The sequence below is a fragment of the Hydra viridissima genome, unplaced genomic scaffold (genome assembly GCF_058129835.1).
Source record: "Hydra viridissima isolate aposymbiotic clone 2 unplaced genomic scaffold, HvirCarnegie_v1 scaffold_14, whole genome shotgun sequence".
In the NCBI taxonomy this organism is placed as follows: domain Eukaryota; kingdom Metazoa; phylum Cnidaria; class Hydrozoa; order Anthoathecata; family Hydridae; genus Hydra; species Hydra viridissima.
In genome coordinates this window covers 5,164,283-5,191,982 of record NW_028324313.1, presented here as the reverse complement: position 1 = coordinate 5,191,982, position 27,700 = coordinate 5,164,283, and the positions used below count along the sequence as shown (strand labels likewise).

Below are 27,700 nucleotides of genomic sequence, written 5' to 3'. Positions count from 1 at the left end.
TATTGAATTATATTGTTTTTTCATACTTTGATTCAGAAGGTAGGGTAGAAAATCCGACGTTTAATTATTTCTTTCAACTAAGCACAATGAAGTGTCGAGAACTCGGTTATATTTAGCGATTTTATTTTGAAAGGCTTTTTGATAGGTTATTCGTAATAAACAAAATAGAGCGTGTGGTTATTACACACACGCGCGCGCGCACACACACACACACACACAGATATATATATTCGCTATTGCGTGAAACTTTAAGTAATGTAATATAAACCAAGCTAATTATTTAGTTTATATAATAACAAAAGTAATATATTCGCTCTTCTTATTCTACGCTGTATTGAGCACTCTTACTGGAAATATCAACATAATTTCTGCAATACTATATATATATATATATATATATATATATATATATATATATATATATATATATATATATATATATATATATATATATATAGTTTTTAATTAGTATTTAGAATTAAATAAATTTGGTTAATAAGTTTGGTTATTTGTTTTTATAATTTTTTAAAAGATACTTATTTTCATGTCTGTATTTAGAAATAAGTTCAGTTTTTTTTATTTAGTAAATTTTCTTGATCTAAATAAGTAATAATTTTAAACTTTTTTTGTTAACAAAATATACATTTTTGAGATATGTTATTATAGGTAGGCGCAGTTTTTAAAATAGACCAGTTTAATTTAAAGTTAAAGTTTTTTTCTTTTAGTTGCCAAATATATTTTGACAGCATAGTCTCTTTTGAGTACTTTTCATGATTTTTTTTTTATTTCTTAATGTAGTTGATGGAACTTCCTGGTCAAAGAAATCAATTACTATTTTACAATGCTTACTATATAACTAAAAAAAAATTATTTACAAGTATATTTTATAATTATATAGATTTATTTTACTATAGGAGGATGGATCCTGCTTAAATACAACACATTGAACTTTGACTGATAGCATGTTTAATTTGTATAGTAAATGTAAATAAAACTGGAGAAAATGAAGAAAAAGAAAATGTTTTTATTTAACAAGAATGAAAATATTGCAAGAAAGAAAAAGATTTAGATTGAAAATAAATAAATTGATAAAATCAGCATAAGTCTTTAGTAGACTGTTGACAAAACGAATTTAACCGATTTGTTTGGAAGAAATAGAAATCAGTTTATTAAATTCTTTTGTAGTAAAATTATTATTATTTGAAATACATTACAAATCAATGACAACAAATCCATGGACATTAGTTGAATTAACAAGTAATTTACATAAGTTTATAAAAAGCAGCTGAAAAGGTTTAAAGATTATGGCAATTGTCGAATGTTTATATACATCAAAATGAATTGGAAAAACCTTTGCGATTGGTTTTGAAAACATCCTTTGTGATATTATTGGAGTAATAGTTTAAATTCTAGTAATAAATTTTTGTTAAATAGGATTTGATTTGTATTGATTATCATTATTTATCATAATTTTTTATTCATTTTGCTTTAACAATAATACAATAATCATCCAGTCAATTGATTTATTAATTTTTTGTTTGTTTAGATATAATCTAGATTATCTAGATATTGTTTATATATATATATATATATATATATATATATATATATATATATATATATATATATATATATATATATATATATATATATATATATATATATATATATATATATATACGCTGCCAGTTTCTCTTTTTTCAGAATCGTCAAGAAGTCTTTCTATTTTCTTGTTCTTTAAGAACATTGAGCACTTTCTATTTTCTATGTTCTGTTCAAAAATTATTTAAAATATGTTATGTAATTATTACAATGTTTATGTGATTGTTAAATTGTAAAAAGTTATCTAATTTCATAAATTTATGTTAAGTCATAAATTTATGTTAAGTTAATTGATAAAAAAAAAATAATTTTAAAACATGATTTTAAAGTAAAAATTTTAAAAAATTGTAAATTTTATTTATAAATGTGCTATAAAAAGCTTTCTAAACCCACAGATGTGCACAACTATGCATAAATAATAAGAAAACTGTCCCTAATTGTATATTTCTTCTGCTGTCGAAAGCTAGATATTAAGTCTAATATTACGTAAAAACCGGGTTTTTTGGGAAACAAAGTTTTAAGATTAAAAAAACTAACAAAACAATACCTAAAGCTGTCCTAATAGTTTCTATGGGAAAGCATAATAGTATCGAAAATTAACTGATCGAAAAAATGATTAATATCGAAAAATAACTGACCGAAACCCATTTTAATGATTAAGATCGAAAATTTGATTTTCAGATTAATATCGAAAAGTTTTTATATCGAAATTCACAAACGCGGAACAATATCGAAAACAATAAAAACGGAATAAGATCGAAAACTAACTTTAATGACTAACATCGAAAATGTGATTTTCTGAATGATAAATGAGCAGTGTAATTTGCACGCACAATAAACAGTTTGATTTGCACGCGCAATGAAAATCAATTAGATTGAAAACTTGAAATTTAAGAAAATTTTAAGAAACTCAATATTCCAAAATGTCGTTAGAGAACTTATCAAAAAATTATACTGAAACTGAAGGAGAAAGAAAAAATTCAAAAGTTTTTTGGCCTGGTGATTTTGGATACACTAAAGATAAACTTTATAAAGATAAACTGCATCTTAAGTGCCGTTTTTTTACTAGAATGAACTGCAAAGGCAGAGCTTTTATTCATGAAGATAAACTTCAGGTTACAACTGTTCACAGTTGCTGTTCAAGATAAACAGACTTTGAAGTGCTGCTTGCTAAAAGTACCATGAAGAAAAAAGCAGAAGCAACATCTGAAGACCTGCGCTCAATTTTTCAAAACACTGTGAGAGAGTTTCCTGCAGTTGTTTCTGAATCTATTAGTTTTCCTCAAATTATCCCAAGTCTTCAGAAAAGGAGAAGGCTAAATGAGCCCTTGAACACAAAATCACTAAAAGAAGCTGCTGAAGTTCTGAATGACAAAGAATGTCATCGCTATGGAGACATTTTTTTGGGATCAGTTGCAGAACAGGACAACGTAGCATTGCTCTTTGGGCATATCCTAGTTATCAACAAGGCGAAATCGGCCAAAGTGTGTTTTGTTGATGGAACATTCAGGTATTTATATGTATGCATTTTACTTGTTCAAAGAAAAAATCTAGGGGGCTGTCCATTAATTACGTCAACAAACTTTTGGCAATTTTTACCTCACCCCCTCACCCTTGTCAACAATTTGTCAAATTTCCAGAGACACCCCCCACCCCCACTCCTCTAAAATAACATCAGTTTTTGATAAATCCTCTCCCCCCACCTAAATAAAGACGCTACGCTACAAACGCAGCCTAATTTTTCTTTTTTTGAGTAATGAAATTAAAAAAAATAAAGTAACATAGTTGAGTCAACTTTATTTGACCTCTTCCCCTCACCTTTGTCAACAATTGTCAAAAAAGTTCAGAACCCCCCTCTGTTTTGTTGATGTAATTAATGGACAGCCCCTAGACGAAAAAATTGATATACTAAAAACGTTAGGTAGAACACTTTTATTTACAGTTGTAAGTTACAGTTACAATTATTGTACTTCCAGCATGACACCACTCATGGAGGAAAGCAAGTGGTATCAGCTCTTGATATTTTCTGTTGAGTATTCAGCAGTGCTTGAAGATCCAATTCCAGATGAGGGTCAGATGAATTTTGATCCTGATAACCCTCACCTTTGGGGCACATCTGTTCCAGCTGTACGTGCTTTAATGACATCCAAATCAGAGGCTCTATATAAGCTTGCTTTTTCCAAAATAAAAGAAGTTTTAGATTTCTCTCCAGCCACCATTATGTCAGATTTTGAACGAGGAGTACAGAATGCTCTAAGAACAACTTGGAGTGAAAGTATGGTGAATGGTTGCAGGTATAAGTTATTAATTTGTTATTACTTTGTCCCAGTTTCCAAGTTATCAAAGTTTCTCATAGTTTGTTATCAATTAATGATCTCCTTTAAATCCTTATCTTTAGGTTTCATTTTGAAAATGCAATCACCAAGCAATTAGCAATTCTTGGTCTTCAGAGGGAATACCGCCACCAAATTCAAGTAAAGAAGTGGGCACGAAAAGTTATGGCACTTTGTCTCCTTCCTGCAAACAAGATCTTGGTTGCTTGGGGATCTCGAGTTATTGAGATTGCAACATTCAGTGGCAAAATCAAAAGCAAACTACTTGCTTTTAAAAGGTATTTTGAGAGGTATTGGCTCAATATAGTGACCCCAGAAGGATTCAGTGTTTATGGCTTGAATCACAAAACCAATAACAATGCAGAAGGTCTCAACAGACGTCTGAAAACAAATATGGGTAATCAACATAGAGGATTTAGGCAGTTTATGGAATTGCTTAATCAGCATGTAATAGTGCATACAATTCAAGAGCTTCAACAGCTTGCCTGCAATCAGCCAGTCCGCCGTGACCAACGCGACTATAACGCAATTGAACTCGTCATTTCGAAAAGGACACAAGTCCGTTTATTAAAACTTTTCAGGATCAACAAAAAATATGTTTCTTATCAAAAAAAGTCTACGGTGCTTATAAAACTAAATATAGGAGTAGATAAATAAAAAACATATAGAGTTCTTGTGAACTTTATTTATTGAAAAAAATGAAAAAATAAATAAAATGGCTCAAAAAGTGTGAAATTCGAAAAAAGTGTGAACCCGTCATTTCGAAAAAAGTGTGCCCTTTTCGAAATGACGGGTTCAATTGAAAAAATGCGTTGTTTTGAGAAAAACTTTCGAGACGGAGTTTGGACAACTAAGAGATTCCTATCAACAGTATCATATCTCTTTCAAAACTTCAAAGCTATGTAAGATAATTTTCCAAGTTTTTGTATAACACTTTTTATTTATCAACCTTCTTTAACTTTTTTACCAAATTAATCAACTTAACTTTGTTTGATAATCTGTCTTTTTCTATGAAATATGGAAAATTGTATTTGAAGTATTTAAACAATTTTAGTGCTTTGGATGAAAACTCAATGGACGAGCTTGGTGAGAATCTTCCTTTGCCAACTTCCACTTCAACAGAGTCACCAAAGTGCATTGTTTGCACCGTCAATGAACGAAATGCTTTGGTAATGCCTTGCAGACATTTTTTGTTTTGTCAACCATGCATTCAACAAGTCCAGGAAAGCAATACACCTCATTGTCCCACTTGCCGAGGACCAATATCATCCATAATTGAACATTTTCAATGATTCAGTAAAAATTTCCCCTTTACCTACATTTTGAACACTAGAATGTCACACAATTGCTCAAATTTATTAGAATAAATTTATTATATAAAAACGGTATTAAATTATTCCCAATTACTCTTACTCCGCCTAGGATAAAAAACAATCAATAACGTAATTTTTTCACAATTTCGATATTATTCCGGAAAGTTCGTTTTAGATATTGATCCTTTTTTCACAATTTCGATCTGATTCCGTTTTTTAAAATTTCGATACTATTCCTTTTTTTACAATTTCGGTATTAATCCGGTAAGTCCCTTTTCGATATTATTCTCTTTTGAGTTATTTCGAGATTATTCTGCTTTTCTGATTTTCGATGCTATTCCATTTTTAACAACTTTATGTATTCTCTTTTTCGATATTATTCCGAAAAGTCCCATTTCGATAATAATCCTTTTTTCACAATTTCGAGATTATTCTGTTTTTCGGGTTTTCGATACAACTCCTTTTTTTACAATTTCGATGTTATTCTTAATTTCGATGTTATTCCGGAAAATCCCTTTTCGAGATTAATCATTTTGACTGTTTTCGATACTGTTTCTGCTAGCCGTTTCTATTTTGCTGAATTATTGTTTTAATTGATCACACAAATGTTCCTATTCACTTAAACAAAAAAAACAACAAAAAAGAATTAAGGGCGTTTAACTACTCATTATATGACTTTTTCGGGGCAAAAATAAAATTTTTCAGCCCGTTGAGCGGGGTCTAAAATTTGAGCAAATAAGTTAAATTTTGTTTTTTATTGATCATAGAGTACACCCACAGCACATGGAAAACAGTGCCTTTTGATTTTCAAATATAAGGGGCGTTTGACCCACCCTAATGTATATCGTAGAAACTTTTGTTCAGTTATTATGCAAAAAAAGATAGTTAAATTTACTTTTTAGTAAAAATTTGACGTTAAAAAGTAAAAAGCGGCAGTCAAAAGACAATAGGAGTGCAAGTGTGCTAAACTTATGAGCTGCTTTTTTACACCGCTTTAATTAGCAGTCTCTGTTTAAGTTAAAAATAGATGATTAAGATAATGTAATTTTTTTTCTTTTTTTTATTTCTATATAAGGTTTGTTTTAATTAACTGTAAATTTAAAAAAATTGAATAGGCATAAGAAGTTTACCGCCTAAAAATTCAATTAAAGAAGAAAATTGAGACTTAAATCTTGTGTGTGCTGAATTTTTGAGCAGTATTGTATTGTATAAGTAAGGGTTTGTATCAGTTGAGTAAAATCAAGATTTTTTACTACGTTTGATGGTATATTTGCTGAAAAGAAAAATCTCCCTACTTGCAAATCCACGTCATTCTTCTGATTATTTGTGTTGTAGAAGCAAACTTAGAAATGGATGTATGTCGTGGCACCTTCGTTGGAGTTGAATTAAAAAATTAATGAATAAGAAGCATCATTAATAAAGCTTAAACAATCTTGCTCTTCATCATCTGAATGGTTAGATTTATTTGATGCTAAGTAGTCCAGGAAAGCAACACACCTCATTGTCCCACTTGTCGAGGACCAATATCCATAATTGAACCTTTTCAATGATTCAGTAAAAGTTTCCCCTTTACCTACATTTTGAACACTAGAATGTCACACAGTTGTTCAAATTTATTAGAATAAATTTATTATATAAAAACTGTATTAAATTAAAGATAAACTAATAAACTAATGAGTCTGCAGAAATATTTACCAATATATCAGTTTTAGAGTCAAGGCCTTGACTCTAAAACTGATATATTGGTAAATACTTCTGCAGAATCATTAGCACTTCCCTTTTTCTTTCTTCTGGAATTATCCAACTCTTAACTCTCTCTATTTTTTTAATTATGTTCTCTTTACAATAATTAAATATAACCCTATTTGGTTGATCACTTAATGATCACTTCATTACACTCACTAGCCTTATTTCTTCCCCCTGAATTATACTTTGGCAAGTTAAAGAATGTGTAATTACTTATATTTTAAATATGAATAAAATTTTAAAACAATTTTTCTATTTCAAATTAGTTTTATATTTCAAAAAAATGCAATATTATTATTATTATTATTATTATTTTTATTGTTTTTATTATTATTATTATTATTATTATTATTATTATTATTATTATTATTATTATTATTATTATTATTTATATCATTGTTTTTATTATTATTATTATTATTGTTATTATTATTATTATTATTATTATTATTATTATTATTATTATTATTATTATTATTATTATTGTTATTATTATTATTATTATTATTATTATTATTATTATTAGTAGTAGTAGTAGTAGTAGTAGTAGTAGTAGTAGTAGTAGTAGTAGTAGTTGTAGTAGTAGTAGTAGTAGTAGTAGTAGTAGTAGTAGTAGTTGTAGTAGTAGTAGTAGTAGTAGTAGTAGTAGTAGTAGTAGTAGTAGTAGTAGTAGTAGTAGTAGTATTGTTATTATTATTAGTTTTATTATCATTATTATTGTTATTATTATCATTACTATTATTATTGTTATTATTATCATTATTATTATTATTGTTATTATTATTATTATTATTTTTATTATTATTATTATCATTATTATTATTGTTATTATTATTATCATTATTATTATTGTTATCATTATTATTATTATTATTATTACTATTATTATTATTATTATTGTTATTATTATTATTATTGTCATTATTATTATTCATATCATTGTTATTATTATTATTATTATTATTATTATTATTATTATTATTATTATTATTATTATTATTATTATTATTATTATTATTATTATCATTACTATTATTAACTAAGCTATTGTATAAGAAAATAAACCTGTATAAATGAAAAATAGCTTTTAAATAGGTATAAATTAATTCAAATTTGAGATTTGTACCAAACTAGAGATTTTGTCTTAGCAAAAACCCAAAAATCAAGTTGAGTTAGGTTTTTGCCAACCCTGACTTAAATCCACACTAACCCACATCTTAAAGCTGTCGGTAGGGTTTTAACAAAGGAGGCTACGCAAATTTCGTATTAAAAGCGCAGATCTTAACTATCAAAAAAATTATTAGGCATACTGTATATATTTATACATACTGTATATATATACAGTATGTATAAATATATACAGTATGCCTAATAATTTTATAAATATGTATGTATACATACATATTTATACATACATATTTATAATCCTACGCTTTAACCTTTTGTTTATTAGAACTGTTCATATTAATTTTTTTTTTTTTTATTACAGGAAATTTCAAACATCAAGTTTTCAGAATTTCAAGAGATTATTTCAAATTTACATTACATATTAGATTTCTATTAGAAACGAGGAAGTAACTACACGTGACGTGACCATTTTGACAGTATGATAGTTTGTTAGACCAGTTTACATAAAGATTGTGTATCATTGATATCGATAAATGGAATTAAGTGACCTTGTATCTGATTGTATTCTTTTCTCACATTTCTCAGCTTTGTGAGGCTATTATCTTTTTATCTTTTCGGTGCCTCCATATCAGTCAGGTAGGTTTCGGAGTTGATAGCTATTATTAGCATTTGCTCTATAGTGGAAAAGAATTGATTGGTTGTTCGAAACGATTAGCGTCTTAATATACTACACAATAATAGTAAGCTGCATTTTCAGAGTGTAGCGCTTTGATATTTTGTGATGTTCTTTTTGACCCTCGAAAAACTTCAAAGTAAAATATTGTTTACGATGCTTTCTCGGCAGTTGGCTCTTCAAAATTTTGTACTTTGTAATGTTTTTGATAAATTATTAGTTAGACTATATTAAGAGACCAAAGAAAAATAAAAATAACTCTTTTGCAATTGAAACCGGACGATACGAGCACGAACGTTTGATTGAAGTTTTTTATGTTAGCACATTTTCATAACTTAATTGATGATGCAATCATTCGTATTTTCGTTAAAACAGAACGCAATTACAGTGCATCGGGTTGTACAAAGCTTGTTTAAAAGAACGGTTTTCTCCTTTTATAATCTGCTCCAATCATTCTTCTTCAATATTTTTGTCCAAAGATCCATTTTTCCTAATCGTTTTGCTGGCGCCGTCATAGGTTTAACCCAGCAGCGTTAAAGAGAAAGGTTAGGCCACAACAAAGGCTTCTTTAGTTGGATGTACTATTGATTCACTTTTGATAATATTTAGTTCATTGAAACCAAGGAAATCCTCCTGAATTTCTGAATCTCCACAAATGGTTCTCAAACATATAATTAATTGTTCATGGTTGCTGATGTTACTACATTCGTCAGCAATTATTGCAAAAAAGTCGTTTTCTAACACTTTTTTTAACTTGTCACGAAGAACACGCTGAGCATTCAAATCCAAAAGTTCATTTTGAATATCTTTGTAGGTATGCTTTAACCTTGTTTTTTTCCCGTGTTAAATGAATTGAAGGATCTTTCGTTCCGAGTAGCATGGACAGCAGCGTAAAGTTGTTATTTCCTGGATTTCTTTGGTTTGTTAAAACAGAAATATTAGCACATTTGTCTCCAATGAAGCAACTGCTTTGTGGCAATTTGTTTGCAGGGTAGTTTCAAAACGCTAAGGTGCTTTTTTCCACAAATTGAAACCATCAGTGATGCAGTGCCGTGGCAAAGGCCCCCCAAACCCCCCATTTGGGGGGGGGGGGGGCCCACGAGATATAAGGGGCCCGTTTTTTAAAAAATGATAAAATTTTTTATGGCATTTTATTATTTTAACAGATAATTATCAATTATATTCAAACTATAAAATAAAATAAATGCTACTAAGACAATTTTAATGTGAAAAAAAACAACTGATGAGAATGGACATCCTTGTTTAGTTTCTGTATCTATATAGTAGCTTAACTCTAAAATTTTTACTCATACTTTTATGAAAAACACGGAATTTTTTAATCTTGACATGTTTCGTAGTTAACATACTACATTTTCAAAAGATTAAATAACAATTTAAAACTCTGGATATAAATATAAAATCAAAATTTGAAGACATTACAGAGAAATATTAACCGACAAATAGAATTGTTACAAACCAATAAAAATTATAATACAAATTATGATATCATAAATAGCATGCAAAAAATTATGTAAATAAAACAAACTAGATTGACAAATTTATATTATAATGAACAGTTTATTTAAAGATGAGTTTTCCTATTTCACATGGAGTTTTCACACCGGGATATTTCCCGGTGGGCCGTCAGCAATACAACATTTTAAAATTTTATAATATTTTAAAAAGTATTTTCTTTAATTTTTTTAATAACTTTCTAGAATAGTAATAAAAAATTGTGAGTTGAAATACGATTTGAAATATTGATTTCTGCGTGTCAGTTGCTTCATTTGACTGTATGATGTGTGTGTAGTTGGTTAAACCGAAACGCAATCGTCATTATTCAAAATTCGTAGTGAGCGTGGCTGAATCAGCTGAGCCGGTAAGTTTATTATTTTTAGGAGACATTATTATTTTTCATTTAATTTATTTGTATAAATTAAATAGGTATAGTACTATAGTAGGACCTAAAAGTAAATTTTATAAACTATCTGTTCTATTTTTAGGTATTAATTATTGGAATGAAGAAAGTGAAAAGTGGTGCAGCTAAGAGAAGAGAAGCAGCTGCAGCCAGGGAAGTAATAACTAAGTACCCCAAACTTACACAATTTTTGAAACCAGCAGTTCAAGCTGATGGTGAATCAGTAGCAATAACAGAAACCAATAATGATGTTACAGCCAATGCAGAAAATGATTCTGTTTCTTGTTTTGGTTTGTCTGCTGAAGGAGACTCTAATATGGCAATCTGTGAGTGTATACCAACTGCCACAACACTGCCACTTCTTTTTCTCAGTGATGATCCTTCTGATTGGCCAGAAAATGTTTCTGATGCACAGAGGTGTGACATTGTTGAACGTGGTGTAAAGCAAATTGAGATAGATTTTCCACACAATCAAGAAAGACGACGATTTTCAGTGACTTATTATAAACGACAGATGAAGAATGGAGAAACTATTGTACGGTCATGGCTTGTGTATTCTATAAAAAGTAATAAAGTTTTTTGCTTCTGTTGCAAACTTTTTGGTATATCAGATTCACCATTCCGACAAGGGATGAACACATGGGAAGGTTTATCCAAAAAACTGAATGATCATGAAACAGGAAGTACACATCTCAGGTGCTTTGAACAGTGGATGACATTACGAAAAGGTAAACTGTTTTAAAAAAAATTTTGTCATTAAATATAATAAATATTTATATATTTTACCAAATTCAACATTGCAGGCATAATGAATCAAACAACCATTGATGAGCATCAATACAAGTTGCTTCAAAAAGAGCGAAAATTTTGGAGAGCAGTATTGGAACGATTACTAGACATCACTCTATTTCTTTCTGCGAGGAATCTTGGATTCCGTGGTTCACAAGAGGTCATTGGTTCCAAGAACAATGGAAACTTTCTTGGGTTGTTTGAATTGATGGCGAAGTATGATAGTGTGCTCGATGAACTTTTACGTCGGATTCAGAAGAAAGAAACTAATGAACATTATTTGAGCAATGATACCCAGAATGAGTTGATTGAATTGTTAGCCAAGGAGATTGAAGCCGAAAACCTTTCCAAAGTAAAGAAAGCGAAATATTTTTCCATTATTTTGGATTGTACGCCAGACGTTTCACATAAAGAACAAATGAGCATAATCCTACGATCAGTAGTTTGCATTCCTGGGACAGGTATCAACATTTCTGAAAATTTCTTTGGATATCTCAAGGTAGATGATACCACTGGAAAAGGGCTTTTGGATGCCTTTCTAGATCAGACAAAAAAGTGGGAATTAAATATTCTTGACTGTCGAGGCCAATCCTATGATAACGGTGCTAACATGAAAGGAAAGGCAAAGGGTGTTCAAGCTAGGCTTCTTCAAATGAATCCCAAAGCTCTATATGTTCCGTGTGCAAACCATTCACTTAATCTAGTCATTGTTGACGGTGCAAAGTCATCCAACAGTGCAATTACTTTTTTCGGAGTTCTTTCAAGATTGTATACACTCTTTTCATCATCTCCTGCTCGATGGCATATTTTAAAGTCATGTATACCCATTTCTGTCAAGCCTCAATCCGATACCAGATGGGAAAGTAGAATAAACTGTGTGAAACCTCTTCGCTATCACCTGAAAGAGATATTAGAGGCATTAGAAAAATTGGAAGTGTATGCTCTAGAGAAGAGAGATGGCGCAACAGCTACAGAAGTATGTTCGCTGATGGAATATATGATGACATGGCCATTCATATTGTCAATCGTTATTTGGTATGACGTTTTATACCAAATTAACAAATCAAGTAAGCTTCTGCAGTCCTCTACAACTTCCCTTGATGTCTTGGATAGTGAAATAAAGGCCACATATGCATTTCTTCAGCAATATCGTGAAACTGGATTTTCAGACGCACACATGAAAGCATCAGAAATCGCAGAAGTGTTGGACATTGCAAAAATTTTTCCAGAAGTGCGTTCCCGACAAAAAAAGATGATTCATTCATACGAGTGTGCCGATGAAGCTCACACCATCCAATTAGAACAGAAGTTTAAAGTTGATTTCTTTTTACCACTCTTTGATATGTCAATGGGATCAGTAAAGGAGCGTTTTGAACAAGTCAGTAGTATCACAGAGCTCTATGACTTCCTATACCGTTCTGAGAATCTTATTCAAATCTGTAAAGAAAATTCTTTGTCTTTATATTGCAAAAATTTGCAAGCAAAGCTTGGCGATATAGATTCGGATGATCTGGAAATGGAATTAAAACGATTTGTCATAGTGGTACAGGAGAAAGAAAGTACTCACATGAAATCTGCACATGATTTTCTTAATTACATTTATAAAGAAGAGCTGCAAGAAACTTATCCAAATCTTGCCATTGTGTTACGCATAATCCTTACCTCACCAGTAACTGTCGCAAGTGCTGAACGTAGCTTCAGCAAGCTAAAATTGATTAAGACTTTTCATAGGTCAGTATATTTAATCTTGCTACTTTATACATAATAGATGTAGCTCTATGCATTTCTTTTCACTTTTTATAGGTCAACAATGGTTGATGACCGCTTGTCTTCTCTGGCGATGCTGTCAATTGAGAACGATGTGGCAAGAAAATTAAATTATGAGGAGATAATCAACAAATTTGCAAGTATGAAAGTTCGCCACAAGTCATTTCTGTGACAATTGTGAATATGTGATTTATTACAGGTTTTGAAGTATTACCAATATAATATAACAAACATTATTCTGATAATTATCCGTACATATACGTTTGTCTATACTTATATGTCTTATTTTTGATGTTTTTAGCCTTTAGAAAAAATGTGACGCATATATATCCTGTAATGTGATGCCACAAAAATAGGGCCCAAAAAAATGATTTGGGGGGGGCCCAAATGTACCACGCCACGGCACTGCAGTGATGTATGCTTTCTATTAGTTTCGTTCGCTCAGCAAACCCCGATTTTTCCTGCAGTAGGCACACAAAACACAATATGATCTACAGATAAGAAAAAAACATGAATATCAAGATTTTGAACGCAATTCAGGGTGACCCAGAAAGAATAACCCAATAAAAAAAACTATTGCTTTTGATTGATTTTTTCTGGAAAACCCTGTAAGATGGAAAAAGAAAACCAGAATTCTTTTCGTTAGCAAATGATAAGCAGGCGATACTCTACGATGCGATGTATTGAAAATCAAAGTAAGAAAGTCTTAAGTAAGAGAGTTTGTATTTTTCACTCAAGTGTAACAAATAAGTTTTTTACTTTGTATAATAATGCAAACTAGAGAATTGTTGAAACGATTGGTGTTGACAAGGGCGATTTGTTTCCCTATCTTTGGTCTCTTGAAAAATAAATGTTTTAGACGGTCGATGTGAAAACTCTCTGACGAATTCAATTTGAAAATCTGGAGGAGCAGCGTTGAGCAATGATTGAAATGCTTTGTTCGTTTACGAAAAAATATCTTTGTGAATATTAGCTGTTTTTCGACTTTATCATCACACAAGCACTTTTTAACAAAAAAACAAAGTTTTTTTTTTTTTAAACAAAACTTTATCGGATGTTCATAATTGAGAAAATTATGCTCACTTCAACGGTTTGATTATTTTCAGCTTTGATATTTTTAAGAGGCAGGTGTGAATCGCTTTATTGTGATCGTATTTATTCCTAAATTTGATTTACTTCGGTTAAAAAAAACTTATTTTGCAAAAAAGTAATGAGATAATAACCTCTCTCGCTTATTTTCTATGCAGAAGTGTAAAGGAAGTTTTTTCTTTATTTGTTATTACTCGTTATTAATAGAAAGTTAAAGCGCTTGTGCTTAAATATCCATCAAAACAAAAGTTAATTTCAAATTGTGACCTTTTGTTATTATTGTTGCTTATGTAAATAACAACAGGCTCGTACTTGTTTGATGTTGATAATAACATAACACTGGGCTACCTTGTAGTATCATAGCAATACTTTATTTACTATAATTTTCTTAGAAATGCTATAAAAATACGGTGCTAGTTAAATTTACGATAGATTAAAAAAAAAGCTAAAAAATCAATAAATCAGTTTTTTTTCAAGTAAATTACTTTCCAAAATAATCGATTAAGGTAACTTTCCTCTATTTTTACTATTATTACTACTGATATTATTATTATTATTATTATTATTATTATTATTATTATTATTATTATTATTATTATTATTATTGTTATTATTATTATTATTATTATTAATTTATCATTATTATTATTATCATTATTATTATTATTATTATTATTATTATTATTATTATTATTATTATTATTATTATTATTATTATTATTATTATTATTATTATTATTATTATTATTATTATTATTATTATTATTATTATTATTATTATTATTATTATTATTATTATTATTATTATTATTATTATTATTATTATTATTATTATTATTATTATTATTATTATTATTATTATTATTATTATTATTATTATTATTATTATTATTATTATTATTATTACTATTATTATTTAGCTCATTCAGGTATATCACATTGGAATTGCTTTTATTTGACGATGTGGGGAAATAACTTTTTTTGCTTTATCAACCGCTTTTATTTTGCCATAACATTCTTGCAACAAAATTGATTTTCTTTTACATATATCATATGATATATCATATGTTAGGATATTCAAGAGAAATAATATTTAACCAAATAAGATATTTTAAAACTGTTATATTATCGCATTTTTTTATTAAAGGGAATATTTAGTTCTCTTTCATTTTCCAATTTGAAAAATAAGTAATCTTCAGTATAGTTGCTTAACTTTTGCAATATAACCTTACTTTTTAGGGATATGAACTCACTTGTAAACTTTGGAGTAATGTTCTTAATGGTCTCCTTAGCTTTCTGCGCACCATTAGCCAACCTTGCGCTTCCCAGCCGAATTTATGAAGAGACTATAAGAGAGGTTACCAAAAGAAAAGATGACTGCTACAATGCAATTAAAGGAAACGAACAAGAACAGCTCTATGGAATAAATCTGTGCGAAGAAGATTACAAAAAGGCATTAAAACATGCTTCAGTAGTTTATGAAAGATATCAGCGATAATTATCATTAAAGAATGAAAATTCTGTATTGAAGTTAAAGATAATAAAAAGTTTAAATTTTCAATTCTAATTTTTTCAATCGCTGGATCAGTTAAAATGGTAGAAGTATAAAATGATATTTTATAATTAAATTCAAAATCTCTCAAAGAATGTTCAAAAAAAACTTCATCTTTTAATGAAAATAGCTTTTTTTCTGTAATGAATATAGTTTTTTTTCTGTACCATTCATCCGTTCATCTTTACAAAAGACGAACGGATGAAAACGGATGAATTTCTGTACCATTGTCCTTTCATCTTTACAAAATTTCTTTTATTTTCTTCCATTTCGCTTTTTTTTTTTTTTTTTTTTTGTCAAAAAAAATTTTTCATTACAAAATTTGTAAAATCATCATTTTATTGGAAAATCATAAAGTAATAAAATCAAACAATAAGTTCTAGAAGTAAAACAATATAAATCAACTTATCAATATAAATTTTTACATTAGTTCTTACATTTTAAGCACATGATATGTACTTAATAATTGATTGCGTTATAATAGTAAATGATTGGGTTAAATTTGAGAGAATGCACATTTAGAAACAGGTCCTGTTTAAAATACATAAAACAAGTAAACTGAATTTTATCAAGTGTGTGTTTGCTTTAAAATATATAATACTATTAAATTAGATTTAAAACAGAAAAGATCATCTTCAAAGCAACAAAAAAATTATTTGGTTTAAAAAATGTTTAACTTATAAAACATTAAAAAGTAAGAAAGATTCTTTATATATTTAGTTTATATAAATACATAGCTATGATTTACTTTGTAATAAATATTTGTGAGTGTATTTTTTAATTTTAAGTATGATAAATGATCATTGAACCATTATATTATAAAGTTGTTATATTAAAAAACTCCTGTGTGCTTAATGTAAATTTTTGAGCCTTAAAGCACCAAGTTTTTGAAAATCTTTGGAAATCCAAAAAATTAATAAATAATAATTCTCCTTCAATAAACATGAGCCAATTTTCTTAAGTTTTTAAAGCATTGCTACAATCAGTACAACAACCTAAACACGCATTTTATATTTCAAAACAATGTGGAGCCATCAATCTATTACTTAGTTTCAAAACAGTTATTTTTTTACAAAATAGTTATTTTGCTTTTTTGCTTTTTTACCTGTTTATAAATTTCTTTATGTTATGGTCCATTTTAGAACTTTATAGATACAACAGAACACTCGAGAATCATCCATAGAATCCTCTAGATATATGATAACGTTCCAGAATGTTCTGTGTCTTTCTAGGAACTTTCTATTTTACTATAAATATTAAGTTTGTGTGATTATTATTATTGTATTGATATTCTTGAATCGAAAATAAAAGCTTTACTAAAATCGAACTTTTCTTTGGATCTGTCAAGAAATATAACACTTTAAACCACTAATTTAAAACTAAAGTACAAAACAATAAAGTTATAAAAACTAGTCATAAATTTTCTACCATATTTTTGATTGAGGACCATAATAACCATATCCACTTGCCCATAACTAGCACTAAAGACAAAATAATAAAACTATCAAAAAGAGACAAAAAAAAGACTGAAATTTAGGTACATTGCTTGGCATATGCAAGACAGAGAGCCACCTTTAAAATCCTACTAACTTATTAAACTGGTCCTTTCTAATTTAAAAGATGAATGGTTTGAAAGTCTTATGGCTTTTGTATACTGAGAAATTCCATTCAGTTATAGTATTTCAACAAAATAATCTCACTGAGTTTTTTCCTAATTTAAATGCAAGTACTGCTAACATTACTAATAATTGACGCCAGGAGAGTTTACTAAATTAAAATCTTTTTAAAAGTACCTTCTCATTTAACAATATGTCTCAATTTATTAAAGGAACCAAGCTTTTTAATTTTTATTTATTTTTTCATAAAAGTTCCTTCTCGTATATCATTGTGCCACAGTTGATTAAAGGAAGCAAGCTTTTTTTCTCAGTTAAAAACGATAGCTCAAGCAATCACTTTGTATGAAAACCAGAAAGTTTTATATTGCATGAATAAAACTTTCTGGATTTTTATTCTTATACTGAACTTTCCTCTACTGATGTATATTTTCACATTTCTAAGAAACTGGCATTTTATAAACTTCTAAAAACATAATATGCCCTGATTATGTAGGTATCACTCAGCCTAGTAGAATTGCACTCTAATCTTTTGTTTATAAGCTAAGGCTAATATTAACCACTTTTTCTTTGAAGTAAAGAAATAATTTGATTGATTTAAAAAATAATAAGTTTTAAAAAGCCCTTTACTAGTAAGTGAGATTTTATGTCTTTAAATGCAAAGTTACGGATCGTACTGCAGAATTACTAAATAAGGCGATAGTTTTTTAGCAGGTACTTATGCTTAAAATTCAGCATTAAAATTTTCATTTTCAATAGAAAAAGAAAGAACTTGTTTTTTTATATAAAGATGAAAAAACAAATTAATTTTTGATATCTAAGCACTCAGTATTTTAACATAACGGCTTGCAAGGAAAATAAGGATATTTCCGAGACAAGATACCTTTTGATAATTCTATGATGACAAATTTAATATTTTAAAATATATCCTTTTTAAAACTACACATGATTATCTGGGGAATTTTTTAAAGTTGAATTTTATACCATAAACTGGTTTAATTTAACACTTTTAATCTAAAAGACGATAACAATTTTTTTTTTTTCTCACCGTGACTAAATTAAGTTAAAAATGCCGCTTTTTTGCCTTTTTTAATTTAATCTAGTAACAGTGAGACGAACATTTAGTAATAATAAGAATGGATAAATATTTTATAAATGGCAAATTTTTACAGTAGTATAGAACTAATAAACAAATTCCATAGAAAAAAATAGAAAAAAATTTTGCTTTTGCTTGTTTTCTTTCTCTTGATATTCAGAAATGTTTAAAGCTCGGGGGGGGGGGGTGTTATTAATAACTTGAGGTGTGTTGTTTTTAATTCAAGCAGTTTGTTGTTTATAAGTTTACTATGGTTTATGTTATTTTTATATTATGTTTTTAAGATTACTATGGTTTTTTTAAAACAAAACATGAAGTTCAGAGTTTGTAAATTTCATAAACATGAAATTTTAATAAACACTTCAAACGGAACCATTTTAATGACATAAAGAAATCAAAGTTAAACACTTAAATTGCTTTTTAAAATTCTTTAAATGACTCAAAGTTTGAAAATGAGTCAACGTAAGAATTCAAATATTGCACACCAATATTTTAGATTTACGTAATAAAAAAAGAGGAAGTCATGAATAAATTCCTAGTACTAATCTTATTACATATGACACTTTATGGTTACCTTTATTAGGTGCTCCGGTTGTTAACTCCGGTTGTTATTTTATACTCATTAAAATTTAATTTGAGGATCCAAATAGTTCATCTTTTATCGGGATCCTTTGGTTCTTTTCAGGGTAAAAGTTCCAAATTTCTTTGCTTCTTTTCCTTTTTTTTAAAACCATCATCTATCCTCAAATCACTAAATGGAGGATCGTCTAATAACATTCAAGCAAATTTTCAAGTTAGCAAACATTAAAAAATTTTCATCCTTTCATTTTTAATTTTTATACGTTTTACCATATGAATAATAAATAAGGAAAATCATCTTAAAATTTAAAATCATCTTAAAATTTAAAATCATCTTAAAATCATCTTAAAATTTAAAATCATCTTAAAATCATCTTAAAATTTAAAATCATCTTAAAATCATCTTAAAATTTAAAATCATCTTAAAATCATCTTAAATTGATGCTGGTAGCACAATTATAAAAAATAAACAATTCTCTGTTTCAAAACAAAAAATCAAAACAAAAAAATGTTTTGTGTAGTAAAATCAAAAACAAAAATCTTGTGTTTTGTGAATCTGAAAATATCAGCAATAATGCGAGTAGAATTTTTTTAGAGATAAAAAAAAATTTTTTAAGAGTTTCTAAAACAAATAATGTTTAAAACTCGCAATATTTAGGTTTCATAATTTGACTTCAAAATATTTAAACCTCTTTTTAAAGTTTTGTAACAACTTGTTTTTGAAAATAAAATGTGTTTAAAAATTTTTTTTTTCACAAAAATCCTAAAGTAATCGCTTCACAATGAAGTCAAGTTTAAAACAGTTATGAAGATGTTTATACTAAACATAGGAGAAAGTTACATGTATTCGTAAAAAGAGGATAGCTGTTTACATGTGACTATGCACAGGTGCTTTGAATAGGGCTTGTGAAATGTGATAATAAAAATAGGTTTGCGATGTTGAAAAGTATCAAAGTTGTGCGATGCATTATAGATTGCTGCTGTAAAGCAGAATCGGATAAAGTTAATATATTGCCGTATAGCAGGACCAGATATAATTGATATATTGCCATAAGGCAAAACCGAGTATAATACTTAAACAACGCAGCTCGAAAAAGAACGCTTTTCAACTAAAGACCGCGAATTGTAATTATTTTCATTTTTGAATGAACTTGTTATAAGATAAAAAAAGCTTGATGAAATTCAGTTCTTAAACCTCTTACAAACTTTGCCAAAACGGAGCCTTTGCGGCTCTGCCATTTTACTGCAGATTTAAACTTAAAACTGTTTTTAAATAAAAGATAAATTGGAAATATGTTAAGCACGAGCATTATTCATCCAAAATTTCAGATTCAGATCTTGTAAATAGTGTTTTGACAAGTATTTTTAAAATGTATTTGATAGATAAATACAAATTCAGACATTACCGGATAATGATGGAAGGGTGATAAGAAACACGTCTCCAAATGTAAACTCAATTATTTAAATGCGAAAAAAATATTACTATAAAAGATTTATTGAACATTCTTTAATAACAAATGTTTTAAAAGAAGAAGCGCAATTTTTTTTCAACCAAAATTGTCAAATATTTTATTTTTGGTTGATGTTTTTGATTTATTATTACCGTTTTTTTTACTTCATAATCATAAACACCTCAGTTTGAGGATTAAAGATTTGAATTTTTTAAGGTTGCCAGAAACTTTTGTTATTTACATTTTCGAAAGCACAACTTTCATCTCTCAACAAGATCAAGTTTTGTTTAAAAAATGTGTTTTAGTATTTTTTGTTAAAGATTAAGGAGCTTTCTAAAAAACCTCCTAATCATACCACAGTTTTAAAAGGGATTAGCTGTTGTAATCTTAGATGATTATCGCACGAGCAGACATTGACCTCATTAAACTTGATTTTTTTCTACGCAATAAATTTCGTATGTGCATTCAATATTATACAATGTTATGTAATAAATGATTGATTCATTTTTACATGCAATATACAAAAACGCTTTATCATTTAGAATAAGTTTTGATAAAAACTTGTTAAACAAAAGTACGGAAAAATCGTCGTTTAGAACCATTTTAATATGCAGTGTAGTTTTCAAGGACTAACAGAAGATGCGAAAGGATCTTTAGTAATGTCAACAATGTCTCCCATGTTAATGATTCCTGCTTTATCGAAACTTGAAAGAAGTTCAAGTCTTCGAAGAAAAGACAAAAGCGAAAAGAAACCAGAACATTTATCAAATGAACAAAATACTGAATGCTTTAAGGAAACAACTACCGAGAACAAAACTCCAAAAGAAAACGATTTTAAAAAGCTCTCTAACAAAACCAGAGAGTGCAACGTCATATTGCTAGGAGATCTTGAAATTGGAAAAACCGGTGAGCTATCGATACGTTTTTCATAGAAAACTATTATTTTATATGGTTAGGTCTATTATTTTATAAACCAATGAACGCGCTAAAACAATACACCTTCTTAAAAATTATATAATAAAATGATTGTATATTTCTTTTCTTTTAGCATTTGCAGTTCGTTTTGTAACAAGACGTTACCTTCATGAGTACGATCTAGACTTAGGTAAAGAACTTTTTTTTTTTTTTTTAGTCTCTTCTTTTGAGGGCAAATATAACTTTAATAATTTTTTCCAATTTTGATTGAAAAATTGGAAAAAGTTATTAAAGTTACATTATTTATTTTCCAATTGTTTGTAAATAATGACAAAAAAAATTTTTAAATTTACAAAAAGCTATTTTGGTTTATTAAGACAAAAAAACAGTATAATACAATTAATTATTATATACTTTTTTTTTAACCGTAGCAGTTTTATTTCAAGACATCATTTTTGTTTCATATATTTAGAGAGGACGTATGAGAAAACACTAGACTATGCTGATGATCAGATACTTGTGAGACTATGGGACACAGTTACATCGGTATTAACTTTATTGTGAAAAAAGAATTATCAAAATATATTTTGAAAAGCATCTTTTACTGTTCATCATCAAAGTATTTTAATTTTGATAGCCATTTTACATATTTAGAGGTTATTGAATAAGTTACCGTGAAACATTTTTTACATATTTCATGAACTTTCTATTTTTTTATTTACTTTTTAGAGTTGGGAAAACTATATTGAACAAGCTGATGCATTTCTTGTCATGTATTCGATTACCTCAGCTAAAAGTGCATTTAATGCAAAAAACATTATTAAATCAATTCGCTCTTCATCTTTAACCAAAAATCTTCCCATTATGATGGCTGGCAACAAAATAGACCTTGATCATGTAAGAAAAGTCTCTCAAAAAGAGATGAACCATTTTGCAACTACAAACGATTGTATCTTTAAAGAATTTTCAGTAGCAGGTACAACGCTTGTAGATCCAATCTTATTGCTGTTGTTAAAACAAGTTCTACTAACAAAACGCGATAAGAGTTTGCTATCCTCTCAGAAAGACTTTACTGGAAGCAAATCATCTTTAGCCAAAAAGCAGCATAAATTTACGAGATTTCTTTATCGTTGATTATTGATCTTAAAAAGTTGATTTGAACCATTTTAATTTATTATTTGATAACTTGCAAGGCTCTTTACGGCAGTTTTCAATTCTATATTTATTTATTATTGTAAATATATGTTAATATTTTGTAAATTATTTTTTGAACTAAAAAATCTTTGATCAATGCCGGCGCTAGACTTTTTTTGAGTTTTGATATGGTGGATGTGGCTGTTTAGTTTTTGACTAACACCATATACTTATTTTTGTGCATGAAATCTTAAGTCGATTGATAGGACACAGGTTAGGCAAGGTATTTAAAATTGTTTTCATAAAAATAAAATTCTCCAACTGTGTTTTATATATTCAAAATTTTTTGGAATTATAAATACCTTAAAAGATGAAGTGAGGTGTGGAAAGATTTTTCTCTTTCAGTCAATACTATAACTCTTAGCACTTAGTGCGGAACGGGTTAAGTTACATTACGTATCACATTAATTTTGAAACAGGCTTAGGTGCAAACGTCGTTTGTGTGCATTTTGAACAGGCTTAGGAGCAAACGTCGTTTATATCGAAGAACCGACGTAAGTACGAATTTATCTATTAGATCTTACTAAAAGTATTCAGAAGAAAATGAAAAACAGATTAACTGAACTTCTGCCATTTATCAAGAAATCCCTCACTCCCAAAACTGTTTATTATAGTTAATAAGGAATCCGCCGATCTCCGGTTTCAACTCATCCTCCTCATGAAATTGATGGACCCAGCCAGGCGTACACCCGGCGTGGCTTGTCGCAAAGAACCAACTTCTTATCTAAAGTCATCACAATATCTGCAAATAGTCGTTGGATTTTGATCTTCTCCGACAATTTGTGCAAAATCCTTCTGTCTTCTGAACCCCGCTTTCTCACTTCTCCCATCATTTATTAGCCCTTGGTTTAATACTATGCCTAACGTGCCTAGCCTTTGATAAAAACCCACGGCTAGACATGTTTTAAGAAGAATTATTGGTTTCTGTCCATTTATTGTTGAACAATTTCATGTTACTGGGAAGTACATCAATCCTTTCTAGTAATTGTTATTGTTACAGAACGGTAGTAACTCTGTTAATACAATTGGACAAATGTGGACTTTAGATACCAGTGCAATTTTAATACGTATGTTATTTTCACTGAGAGTTATTTGCACCCCGTTTCCACCGTATAGCAGTCGTTTGGGAAATTCATTAAGTGAAAAAAAGTCTCCGCTTTACAATAGTCCTGTAAAAACGTTACTATGAAAGCTTGATTTAAAAGTACTAAAGTCACATTTTGTGAAAATGAAAATTAACATCGAAGGATGTTTTGCTGATGCCATATTAGGTTTTTTCTTTACTTTCTGATTTGTTAGAGGAGACGATAGATTGTTATACTTTGTTTCTTGTAAAGGATTGCTGAAAAGGACACTTTTTTAAATTTATACTGTTACAAGTCTTTTCTCTAATATTAGTGTTTTTTTGCTGAATGTGATGGTTGTGGAAATTTGATGCTTTTTATGCTTGGCATGCAACTGTAGCTCACTTTGATTGAATTTCTATTATAAATTTTTGTGGAAGTTGTAGTTTAACGAAAAAAAACAGTTTTCTTATATTGGTGTTAAGATTTTTGCTGAAAAGAGGATTGAATCAGATGATTTTGGGCTTAAGACATTCTCGGGTTTACTGTAAGACCGGAATGAGTTATCATTGAGGTTTAAAGGGACATCAAGATAGTTGACACTTCAAAGTGCATACATACATACATACATACATACATACATACATATATACATACATACATACATACATACATACATACATACATACATACATACATACATACATACATACATACATACATACATACATACATACATACATACATACATACATACATACATACATACATACATACATACATACATACATACATACATACATACATACATACATACATACATACATACATACATACATACATACATACATACATACATACATACATACATACATACATACATACATACATACATACATACATACATACATACATACATACATACATACATACATACATACATACATACATACATACATACATACATACATACATATATACATACATACATACATACATACATACATAAATACATATTCATACATATTCATACATTTTTTTTAGAGAGGATGTGGATTTAGTAAAAAAAACATTATTATTACTAAACCCACATCTCCTCTAAAAAAAAAAATCTGTTTTAGCACTGAAGAAATCTATTATGATAAACAGTTGATTACCAAGAAGAAACAAGTTGCAAAGTAAAAACCATAAAAGGCGTAAAGAGAGTATGGTACAATGCTGCAGAACAAATACATAAACCTTAAATTTCATTGTCATAATGTAGACACACACACTCACACATACACACGCGCGCACGCACACACGCAGATGCGCACACACACACACAAATTAGGAAGACGGAAAAAAAAAATATGGACGGTCCGATAGTTTTAGTCCGGTAATTATTTTTTTAAGTCCGTTAACCTGACAGTTTTCGGAATACCGGATATCTAATTTTATTTGTCCGATAGTCGAAGTCCGATACATATATAAGTCCGATACTATCAGAATATCAGAAAATCGGAACTTATATTGCACACCCTTGAAAAAAATTAATATTTTTTTCGGCAGTACCAAAAGTAATCAAAAGTGTTCATCATCGGATTCAGACAAAGCATTTCAATCATCGCTATACGCTGCTCCTCCAGATTCTCAAATTGAATTCGTCAGAGAGTTTTCACATCGACCGTCTAAAACATTTATTTTTCAAGAGACCAAAGATAGGGAAACAAATCGCCCTTGTCAACACCAATCGTTTCAACAATTCTCTAGTTTGCATTATTATACAAAGTAAAAAACTTATTTGTTACACTTGAGTGAAAAATACAAACTCTCTTACTTAAGACTTTCTTACTTTGATTTTCAATACATCGCATCGTAGAGTATCGCCTGCTTATCATTTGCTAACGAAAAGAATTCTGGTTTTCTTTTTCCATCTTACAGGGTTTTCCAGAAAAAATCAATCAAAAGCAATAGTTTTTTTTATTGGGTTATTCTTTCTGGGTCACCCTGAATTGCGTTCAAAATCTTGATATTCATGTTTTTTTCTTATCTGTAGATCATATTGTGTTTTGTGTGCCTACTGCAGGAAAAATCGGGGTTTGCTGAGCGAACGAAACTAATAGAAAGCATACATCACTGATGGTTTCAATTTGTGGAAAAAAGCACCTTAGCGTTTTGAAACTACCCTGCAAACAAATTGCCACAAAGCAGTTGCTTCATTGGAGACAAATGTGCTAATATTTCTGTTTTAACAAACCAAAGAAATCCAGGAAATAACAACTTTACGCTGCTGTCCATGCTACTCGGAACGAAAGATCCTTCAATTCATTTAACACGGGAAAAAAACAAGGTTAAAGCATACCTACAAAGATATTCAAAATGAACTTTTGGATTTGAATGCTCAGCGTGTTCTTCGTGACAAGTTAAAAAAAGTGTTAGAAAACGACTTTTTTGCAATAATTGCTGACGAATGTAGTAACATCAGCAACCATGAACAATTAATTATATGTTTGAGAACCATTTGTGGAGATTCAGAAATTCAGGAGGATTTCCTTGGTTTCAATGAACTAAATATTATCAAAAGTGACAATTATAGAATACCATGTTATAAGCGACTATGAGTTTCTTACACTCTTAAGAAACCTTTTTGACCCATCCTAAACGGTTTAAAGACTCAACATAAACACTGATGTATAAAAGAGATTACCTTATTTTATTTAAAAATGAGAATTCAAATCCTAATAAATAATAAGAATATTTCGCACAATTTCGAGAAAAAACAAATACTACTTTAACGTATTAAAAGTAACTATATATTTTTTTGAAATATAAAGTTTACTAGTAAATTATAAGAATTTATTTACTAGCAAATTTTACAGGCGAAAAATTAATTATTGTAAAAGTTAATCTTATTCATTTAATGGAAGTGATAAAACATTCAAAGTTTTATTTTTTAAAACATTCAAAGCTTTACTTTTAGTAAAAACAAAAAACAGCTAAAATATTTATGTTTTTCTAAATAAATATCAAACAAAGATAATTCTTGGTAAATAAAAGTTTGACAAAAAGTAACAACTAACGTAAGTGCAAATGCTGGTCTTTTAAACTGTCCTTTGTATATAGCCAGGCACTATCAACACCATCCTTTATCTCCTCAACAGGTACCCACCTTTTAATAGGAAAACGACAAGCTACAACATGAGCATTTGAATTCATTTCTGTCTCCAGTTTTTTGCTTAATTCATTCATCATATCAGCAACTCCAAAAATTATAATATTATCAAAATTTCTTAAATCTGCTTTCCACAAATCCTGACGTTTAAAGATAGCTGACTGATGCAAACCAAATAATCTGCTACAAAGTTTTGAGTAAAAAACTAACCAAAAATTCAATTCATAACCAGTTGCTAAATAACCACATCTTGCTGCAGCAAATACTATCCGTCCATCTCCACTTCCAAGATCAACAAGTTTACTAGCTCCATTCTTTTTGCATAGTTTTAAAACATTTTCAATTTGTTTGTTGGTTGCAGGAACATAAGGCAGGCATATACGACGAAGGGCCGGAGTAACAAATGATGCTGAAACCAGAGTTAACCCAAATGCTAACCCACCTGTTACAGTTAATCCAAGAAAAGCTAGTTTAGAACGAATCTTTTTATCTTCATTTATTGATTTAGAAGTTTCTGCATTAAATATGTCACCCATTCAGTTTTTCTATAAACGTCTTAAAAGCTTAATTGTTTTATACAACCAATTTGCTCATTTAAAAAAAAGTTATTTTATATTAACTGTAATGTGTATAATCATTTATAGTTAAACTTAGAATTATTTGATTAAATAATTTTTTATAGAAAAAAGGACACTTAAACTTGCAAATTAACTTACTGAATTAA

The 27,700-nt window shown here is 28.8% G+C and overlaps 4 protein-coding genes and 2 long non-coding RNA genes across 8 annotated transcripts; 4 read left to right on the top strand and 2 right to left on the bottom strand.

Annotated features, from left to right (window-relative positions):
• The first annotated feature begins 2,477 nt into the window (after positions 1–2,477).
• LOC149878996 (uncharacterized) lies at positions 2,478–5,459 on the top strand. The gene is made up of 5 exons (XM_090071715.1): positions 2,478–3,112; positions 3,579–3,896; positions 4,001–4,458; positions 4,729–4,837; positions 4,990–5,459. The coding sequence occupies exons 1-5, from the start codon at positions 2,784–2,786 to the stop codon at positions 5,225–5,227; spliced, it is 1,452 nt and encodes a 483-aa protein (XP_089927841.1). The 5' UTR covers positions 2,478–2,783; the 3' UTR covers positions 5,228–5,459.
• A 3,003-nt stretch (positions 5,460–8,462) lies between these two features.
• On the top strand, positions 8,463–15,919 carry LOC145181727 (uncharacterized). Its single transcript, XR_016446943.1, has 3 exons — positions 8,463–9,834; positions 13,681–14,864; positions 15,598–15,919. It is a non-coding gene; the product is annotated as an uncharacterized LOC145181727 (long non-coding RNA).
• LOC145199759 (zinc finger MYM-type protein 1-like) lies at positions 9,927–13,694 on the top strand. 2 transcript variants are annotated; one of them, XM_090071914.1, is made up of 5 exons: positions 9,927–10,674; positions 10,799–11,441; positions 11,517–13,233; positions 13,306–13,468; positions 13,571–13,694. In XM_090071914.1, exons 2-4 carry the CDS (start codon positions 10,814–10,816, stop codon positions 13,439–13,441), a joined length of 2,481 nt encoding a protein of 826 aa, XP_089928040.1. In that variant the 5' UTR covers positions 9,927–10,674; positions 10,799–10,813; the 3' UTR covers positions 13,442–13,468; positions 13,571–13,694. The 2 variants fall into 2 exon arrangements, with proteins under 2 accessions (XP_089928040.1, XP_089928039.1); XM_090071913.1 differs by having other exon boundaries at positions 10,339–10,674; positions 13,306–13,409; positions 13,571–13,626.
• Positions 13,687–17,962, bottom strand: LOC149878995 (uncharacterized). Its single transcript, XR_016446944.1, has 3 exons — positions 17,704–17,962; positions 17,339–17,391; positions 13,687–13,760 (listed from the first exon to the last, which is right to left on the bottom strand). It is a non-coding gene; the product is annotated as an uncharacterized LOC149878995 (long non-coding RNA).
• A 3,160-nt stretch (positions 17,963–21,122) lies between these two features.
• On the top strand, positions 21,123–22,855 carry LOC145181563 (ras-related protein Rap-2a-like). 2 transcript variants are annotated; one of them, XR_016446921.1, is made up of 4 exons: positions 21,123–21,555; positions 21,698–21,754; positions 22,037–22,183; positions 22,294–22,433. XR_016446921.1 is itself a non-coding variant. In XM_090071854.1 (4 exons), exons 1-4 carry the CDS (start codon positions 21,258–21,260, stop codon positions 22,696–22,698), a joined length of 834 nt encoding a protein of 277 aa, XP_089927980.1. In that variant the 5' UTR covers positions 21,123–21,257; the 3' UTR covers positions 22,699–22,855. The 2 variants fall into 2 exon arrangements, 1 of the variants encoding a protein (XP_089927980.1); XM_090071854.1 differs by having other exon boundaries at positions 22,037–22,110; positions 22,294–22,855.
• A 3,944-nt stretch (positions 22,856–26,799) lies between these two features.
• Positions 26,800–27,659, bottom strand: LOC149878994 (ATP synthase subunit C lysine N-methyltransferase-like). Its single transcript, XM_090072211.1, has one exon. It carries the CDS (start codon positions 27,510–27,512, stop codon positions 26,880–26,882), a length of 633 nt encoding a protein of 210 aa, XP_089928337.1. The 5' UTR covers positions 27,513–27,659; the 3' UTR covers positions 26,800–26,879.
• Positions 27,660–27,700: the final 41 nt, after the last annotated feature.